Here is an 8,789-nt window from a genome sequence, read left to right on the forward strand (position 1 = left end):
TACATGTATTCTAATATATTATGTAATCTTGGGATACCATAGACACGTATGCAAATGTTTTGACATATCATATCGACCCATGTATATATATTATTTGGAACAACCATAGACACTCTATATGCAGTAATGTTGGAGTTAGCTATACAGGGTTGACGTTGATTCCAAAAATATATATATACTTTGAGCTGTGATCTAGCCTGAGACGTGTATACACTGGGTCGTGGATTGATTCAAGATAATATATATCGATTTATTTCTGTACATCTAACTGTGGACAACTAGTTGTAGGTTACTAACGAGGACAGCTGACTTAATACACTCAAATCTTTAAAACATAATAAAAATGGTTGTAATTATATTTTGATCATACTTTGATATATATGTACATATTTGTATAGGTTCGTGAATCGATCCGTGGCCAAGTCTTATTTTCGAGGAAGGAAATATCTGTGAAAGTGAGTTATAGTCCCACTTTTAAAATCTAATATTTTTGGGATGAGAATACATGCAGGTTTTATAAATGATTTACAAAATAGACACAAGTACGTGAAACTACATTCTATGGTTGAATTATCGAAATCGAATATGCCCCTTTTTATTAAGTCTGGTAATCTAAGAATTAGGGAACAGACACCCTAATTGACGCGAATGCTAAAGATATATCTATTGGGCCTAACAAACCCCATCCAAAGTACCGGATGCTTTAGTACTTCGAAATTTATATCATATCTGAAGGGTGTCCCGGAATGATGGGGATATTCTTATATATGCATCTTGTTAATGTCAGTTACCAGGTGTTCACCATATGAATGATTTTTATCTCTATGTATGGGATGTGTATTAAAATATGAAATCTCCTGGTCTATTGTTACGATTTGATATATATAGGTTAAACCTATAACTCACCAACATTTTTGTTGACGTTTAAAGCATGTTTATTCTCAGGTGAATATTAAGAGCTTCCGCTGTTGCATACTAAAATAAGGACAAGATTTGAAGTCTATGTTTGTATGATATTGTGTAAAAACTGCATTCAAGAAACATATGTCGATGTAATATATTTCTATTGTAAACCATTATGTAATGGTCGTGTGTAAACAGTATATTTTAGATTATCATTATTTGATATTCTACGTAATGTTTTTAAAACCTTTATTGATAAAATAAAGGTTATGGTTGTTTTAAAAATGAATGCAGTCTTTGAAAAAGTCTCATATAGCGGTCAAAACCTCGCAACGAAATCAATTAATATGGAACGTTTATAATCAATATGAACGGGACATTTCAAAAAAACTACTGGAGTAAGGAGGAAAGGGAGAGCGTATTGTATTGGTTCATCTTCTGATCCAAGTTTCGTACTTACGGGCACACCTTCTGCTGGTAGCGGGAGCTCGTATGCTCAAACTCGTTTTGAAGAGGTATGTGTGTTTATCTTTAACTTGTGTTTTTTTTTCATCACCAAAACTTGTTGCCGCAACTAAAAATTGTTGGTAGTTAGTATTAGTATTTTGACTCTCTGGTTATTTGTAGTATTGTTATGATATAATAGTTTAATAGTGAATTGTTTTGCTTTTAAATAGTTTATTTCTTATCATTTGTGCTTTGTTGAATAAGTGATATTGTCTACTGTCTAGCCAAGTATGTATAAGACCAGGGGAGGATCCACTTTGAGGCAACCGGGGTCATCCGCCCCCGACGACCAAAAATTATTCGCGGATTTTTTTTAGATTTTTTTTAAATGTTAACGACACTGTACTATGTAGTTATAATATAAATGAATGAAATATATTGAATAATTCGTATTAGCTTAGTTGGATTCGGTACACCGCTGTTAAAATGAATGTCGCAGGTTCGAGACTTACAGTTTACAAATTTTTTTTTAAATATTGTTTTATCAGAAAGCTATATAGTTATAAAATGTAAAGCATGGTTGTTATCAGCCAAGTTGGTTAGCACACTGATGCAGCATATGGTGCAGGTTAGAGATAGCCATTGTTTTATATAATTTCTAATGAATATCTAGAATTTTTTTTATTAAATGTTTTTCCCCGTCAAAAAATATTTGTGGATTCGCCACTATATAAGACTATACTAGTTGTTTTGTAAGATTTACTCTTTCTCAAGTATTGTGGGGTTCAATGTGCTATCCTCATCTTTTATTTATAACTTTGTAGTTTTATCTTTTATTTCTTGACCAATCAAGTGCATCTTTCGAGTTGTATTATAATGTATAGATAGAATGGGAAACTTGATTCTTGGGGCTGCTTTACTCATTGTATAGTAGCAACTCTATTTGTTGAACATACAGTTCGTTTTTACTTGTTAATAGCCCGACCTTTCAAAAAAAAAATATTATGACTTTGTATTACGTTTTTGCAGGTAGAAAAAGTGAAAGAAAAGATGGAGAAGATGCTTGAAGAACATGAGAAAACAAGAAGCGAGATGGAAGAACGTGAGGAACGTCTTCGGAAGGAAGTTGAGGATGGTAAAGCGGCGACGGAAGCAGTCAAGAGACAAATGGATGAAATGAATGAGAAATGGACCGAACTTTTAAAGCGTCTACCAAACTCCGAAGCTTGAACTAGTTATCTAATCTTTGAATTTGTCTAAATGCTATTTTGTTGTGTAGACGTTAAGTTGTTTAAGTATGCTACGTTATTTTTGGACAATTAATGTGAACTTGGATTCGGATGTTTAATGAAAGAAATTTTTAGGAAATTTTGATTATTATTTGCAGATTATATTATAGGCCTAAAAAATGGAAAATAGCAATTTATTAAAAAAATATTCTGGAAAATCAAAAATAGCGACGGATTTGGGGCAGAATATCCGTCGGAAAACTTACTAACAGGCCGTCAGAAAACCGTCATTAAAATACGTCGTTAATCCGTCGGTAAAAAGCTGTCCCAAATCCGTCGATAACAGGTCCATCACAAATCCGTAGTTAACATTGTCGTCACAAGTCTGTTGGTAAAAGCCAATCTCAAATCCGTCGGAAATATTCAACGTAAAGCCGAAGGAACTCAGTCGCAAAAATAGGCATCGTAAAGCCGTCGTTAAATCCGGGGCCTTCGCAAAATCCGTCGGAAAATATTACCGAGGGCGATTTTAGGGTCCGCCTGAATTCGTCGAAAATCCGTCGGTAAATGAGTTTTGCGACGGATTTGAGACAGATTATGCCGTCGGTAATTGCCAGTTTTCTAGTAGTGAATATGAAGAGATACAAACAAATATTAAATCCGGCACCACCTCTGCTGTCACCCGGACCTCCACCCAACATATGTCTATGTTTCAGTATCCATTCAAAAACATGGTAAACATATATAAACGCCTACACTTTGTGCGTATTAAGATTTTTTCGAATTTCCGCCATGCACCTCCACCTCCGAGTTCAATAATGAAAGTTGGTAATAGAAGAAAATGATTTCAATCTGTTTGCAACATTCCACCACCATCTACGCCACCACCATCCTCAATTATGAACGATTTGTTTAAAAGCGGAAGGAAGAGTAGGCGTTTTGGTTCGATAACTGTTACTTCACCTCCTTTGCTGCGTTTTACATCAGTTTCTTGTACCGTCGTCTAAATATAAATAGCAGACTTCAACTGTGACTTCACCTCCGCTGCTGCGTTTTACGACGTCAGTTTCTTGTACTTATAAATAGCAGATCGACTTCAAAGAATTTTGCAATTAATAGTTCCTTGTTGATGTGTAATTTTATTGAGTGTGTTATATATTCATGATTACGGAGTATGTAGTACTATATACTGATTTTCATGTTGTGCTCTTAATTGCCGAGCCAGCTCCAACTAATTATGGAGTAGTATTTTAAATTTAGTAAGGTTCATCTATTTGGGTACATATAAGGTGTTACGTTCCAAATATATCTCATATTCTGCTTTAGGTACACATTCATTTGTTCTCAATCTATCTTGAAACATACTGATTACTGATAGAAGCAAGCATTGCACAAATATTTAACGATTGATTATAGGAATTGTATTCTTCTTTTATTCTATATTCTTTTTCTAATTGCGGTGTTGTTGGGTGCCCAAGATTGCCATTACTTTTGTAATGCCAATTGAAATGATATTAACTCCTATTTATATCTTTGATAGTAGTTGAATGTACTTTTTAGTTACGTATATCTGTTTGATCGAGACTTTGAGTACCACTTGCATGTCATGGGCTGTGCTATGCACAGCCGAGAGATCTCCTAGTATGTATATGTATATGTATATATATATATATATATATATATATATATATATATATATATATATATATATATATATATATATATATATATATATATATATATATATATATATATAGTGGTAAGATCAAGAGGGAAGTAACCATTCGGGGGGAAGCGGGGGGAAGCAAAAACTTTTTTTTTTTTCGTTTTTTGAAAAAACTTTGTTCACGAACATTATAGATGAGATGAAAATATGAACATTTAGTAGAGACACTTTGTGATAAATGTTTTTATTTTGGCGGAAAACGCTCGAAGAAGTAATATATAACAATTATCGTGTTTTCGAGCGTATTTTGATGTTTTAGCTATTGGGGTTTAGATATTAGGGTTTATAGGGTTTAGATATTAGGGTTTAGAAATTTAGGGTTTAGGGTTTAGATTTAGGGTTTAGATTTAGGATTTAGATTGAGTTTTTAACACGAACGGTTTAGAGTTTAGGGTTTAGGGTTTAGGGTTTAGGGTTTAGGGTTTGGTGTTTTGGGTTTATTCCATAAACCCAAAACACCAAACCCTAAACCCTAAACCCTAAACTTTAAATCGGGCAAAATTTTACTTCACAAAACATGAAAAAAAACGTTCATATTCTTCACGAACAATATTATCTTGAATGTTATTTTTGTTGATCGTTTTCCCGCCTAAATAATAACATTCATCACGAAGTGTCTCTTCTAAATGTTCATATTTTCGTGTGATCTTGATGCCGGAAAAAAAATTTGAAAAAAAAAAAAAAAAAATTGCTTCCCCCCGATTGGTTACTTCTCCATTGATCCTGCCCTTATATATATATATATATATATATATATATATATATATATATATATATATATATATATATATATATATATATATATATATATATATATATATATAGAGAGAGAGAGAGAGAGAGATTTAATCATGAGGGAAGCACTTTTTTCGGGGGAAGTGGGGAGAAGTAATTTTTTTTCGTTTTTTGAAAAAAAAACTTTGTTCACGAACATTATAGATTAGATGAAAATATGAACATTTAAAAAAGATACTTTGTGATGAATCTCATTATTTTGGCTGGAAAACGCTCGAAGAAAAAAATTAAAAACATTCAATGCATTGAATATTTTTCTGCTGAGTTTTTCTTAAGAGGTTAGAAATTTGGGTTTATAAATTAGGGTTTAGAAATTAGGGGGTTATAAATTAGGGTTTAGCTATTAGGGTTTAGAAATTAGGTTTTTGGGTTTAGAAATTAGGATTTAGGGTTTAGAAATTAGGGTTTAGATTGAATATGTTAACACGAAAGGTTTAGAGTTTAGGGTTTAGGGTTTACAGAGTAAACCCGAAAACCCTAAACCCTAAACTCTAAACTCTAAATCGGGCTAAATTCGAATAAAACACTTCACACAAGATGAAAACAAAATGATTCAAATAAACTCAGCAGCAAAACATTCATTGCATTGAATATTTTTATTTTTTTTTCTTCAAACGTTTTCCCGCCAAAATAATAACATTCATCACAAAGCGTCTTTTTTAAATGTTCATATTTTCATCTAATCTATAATGTTCGTGAATAAAGTTTTTGAAAAAAATAAAAATAAATTAATCTGCTTCCCTTCCCCCCAAAAAAGTGTTTCCCTCTTAATTATGACCCTATATATATATATATATATATATATATATATATATATATATATATATATATATATATATATATATATATATATATATAGTCAAAAGTTCAAACGAGAATCACAAAAAGGACAAGAATTGCGAGAACTTTTAATTTACAAAGATTTTTCACATATGAGTAGATTGAATCACCGATAAAGGTCGATGACGAGTAAAAATGAACATAAAATAGTTTGAAAAAACTTATATTTTACCTATATAATCAAATATATGGTTTCTCGTTCACATGTGCATATTTGTTTGTGAACATGAGAATACTTCATATAATTAACAATTTAACATGTAATCAATGGTAATAAAAGTTTCTTAATAAAATAATCATTAATTAATATTTGCATGTACTTTATTGCATTTAAATGCATAAAAATTATGAAAATAAAAAAAAAATCACTTCTTTCTTTTCCTCTACATGTCACTTCTCGTTGATCCCTCATATATATATATATATATATATATATATATATATATATATATGTGTGTGTGTGTGTGTGTGTGTGTGTGTGTGACTGATCCATTGCTAAACTTAAAAAAAGTACAAACTGAATAAGCAAATGTGGACCACAAAATGATCATTCATCAGATATGAACGATAATTTATCATTCATCACTATATGATAAATGATCATTTGTGGTCCACATTTGCTTATTCAATTTTTACCTTAAAATTTGTTTAGCCATAGATCTGTCCACTATATATATATATATATATATATATATATATATATATATATATATATATATATATATATATATATATATATATATATATATATATATATATATATATATATATAGTGGTAGGATCAAGAGGGAAGTAACCAATCGGGGGGAAGCTAAAACTTTTTTTTCGTTTTTTGAAAAAACTTTGTTCACGAACATTATAGATGAGATGAAAATATGAACATTTAGTAGAGACACTTTGTGATAAATGTTTTTATTTTGGCGGGAAAATGCTCGAAGAAGTAATATATAACAATTATCGTGTTTTTCGAGCGTATGTTGAGGTTTTAGCTATTGGGGTTTAGATATTAGGGTTTATAGGGTTTAGATATCAGGGTTTAGAAATTTAGGGTTTAGGGTTTAGATTTAGGGTTTAGATTTAGGATTAAGATTGAGTTTTTAACACGAACGGTTTAGAGTTTAGGGTTTAGGATTTAGGGTTTGGTGTTTTGGGTTTATGGAAAACCCAAAACACCAAAACCTAAACCCTAAACTCTAAATCGGTCTAAATTTTACTTCACAAAACATGAAAAAAAACGTTCATATTCTTCACGAACAATATTATCTTGAATGTTATTTTTGTCGATCGTTTTCCCGCCTAAATAATAACATTCATCACGAAGTGTCTCTTCTAAATATTCATATTTTCGTGTGATCTTGATGCCGAAAAATAAAATTCCAAAAAAAAATGAAATTTTTTTTTTGCTTCCCCCCTCTTCCCCCCGATTGGTTACTTCCCCATTGATCCTGCCCCTATATATATATATATATATATATATATATATATATATATATATATATATATATATATATATATATATATATATATATATATATATATACTAGGTTTAAAATCCCGTGCATTGCATGTTGGAATATTAGTAACATCACATTAAAACATATACTATTTTTCACATATCTGATACGAATGAAACATATATAAAAACTTGATTATACTTAGTGGAACTCATAATAATATAATATAATTCAAATATTTATAAAAAAATATTATACATACATAATAGTTCATAGATATCATAAAATGGAAATTATTTAAAATATTTCTTCAATTAAGTCTATAAGTGTTGCAAGACTTCTTTGTATACCACATTTTTTGTTGTGTTTGATAGTTCGTTATCCTTGTCTAAGATTAATATCTTGATTCCTTGGCGATTAGTAACCCGAGATAGTGCAACGAATAGTTGTCCATGACTAAAGACCGGTTTTGGAAGAAATAAACTAACACGCGATAGTGATTGTCCTTTACTTTTATTTTTTGTCATTGCAAAGCACACCGACAATGAATATTGTCTTCTTTGGAATCTGAAAGGTATTTTCTTGTTCGTCGGTACGATAAGCATACGTGATAGAGCTGTAATCTTCCCCACGTTTGACCCGGTTAAAATTTTTGATTTGATGATTTTATCTCCTAAGTGAACAATTTGAAAACGTGTACCGTTACACAAACCTCCTGCCTGATCTATATTTCAAAGTAACATAACTGGTACACCAATTTTGAGCCTCAGATTGTGCTTTGGTAAGCCACCAACTTCAATACTATTTAGGAAATCGGTAGTGTATAGTTCATTATTGAAGTCAACGTCTCTCTGTGACGCACATATACTGTCTGAGCTTAAATATGACCTTTCTTCTCCTTCCAAACACATCATCATTCTATCATTAATGATGTTAACTACTTCATGAGTTGGAGCAAGAATTGCACGTTGCTTATAGTATTCTGAATTGCCAAGATTAAGAATATAATCTGGATAAATAGTTAGATGATAGAACCAATTGGATCATCAACATCTGTTATCAAAAGATCTTGTGGAATTTCAATATCAAAAACTCCGTCTTCAGATTCACCGACATCACCGTTGCCTATGTCAAGTATCCATTTAGCAAAATTTCTAGTATCGGCATCAGTTTCAATACCACATAATCTCATGTTAATTGTAAGTTAAACAGTAACATAATCCCACAAATAGGAAGAATTTAGAGATGCATCCACTATATATTCTCTTTTACCTTTTTGAATATCAGGTAATATTATTCTAAAATCACCACCAAACACAACTGTTTTACCCCCAAAGAGAGTATCCATGCTATCAGGATTGCCTTGAAGACATATATCACGCATAGAACGATCCA

General features: G+C 31.2%; 1 protein-coding gene across 1 annotated transcript; it reads right to left on the reverse strand.

The window, feature by feature from the left end:
• Window positions 1-8,125: 8,125 nt before the first annotated feature.
• LOC139854479 (uncharacterized) lies at window positions 8,126-8,586 on the reverse strand. Its single transcript, XM_071843781.1, has 2 exons — window positions 8,430-8,586; window positions 8,126-8,376 (listed from the first exon to the last, which is right to left on the reverse strand). Exons 1-2 carry the CDS (start codon window positions 8,584-8,586, stop codon window positions 8,126-8,128), a joined length of 408 nt encoding a protein of 135 aa, XP_071699882.1.
• Window positions 8,587-8,789: the final 203 nt, after the last annotated feature.

This window comes from Rutidosis leptorrhynchoides, chromosome 6 (assembly GCF_046630445.1).
Source record: "Rutidosis leptorrhynchoides isolate AG116_Rl617_1_P2 chromosome 6, CSIRO_AGI_Rlap_v1, whole genome shotgun sequence".
NCBI classification, from domain to species: domain Eukaryota; kingdom Viridiplantae; phylum Streptophyta; class Magnoliopsida; order Asterales; family Asteraceae; genus Rutidosis; species Rutidosis leptorrhynchoides.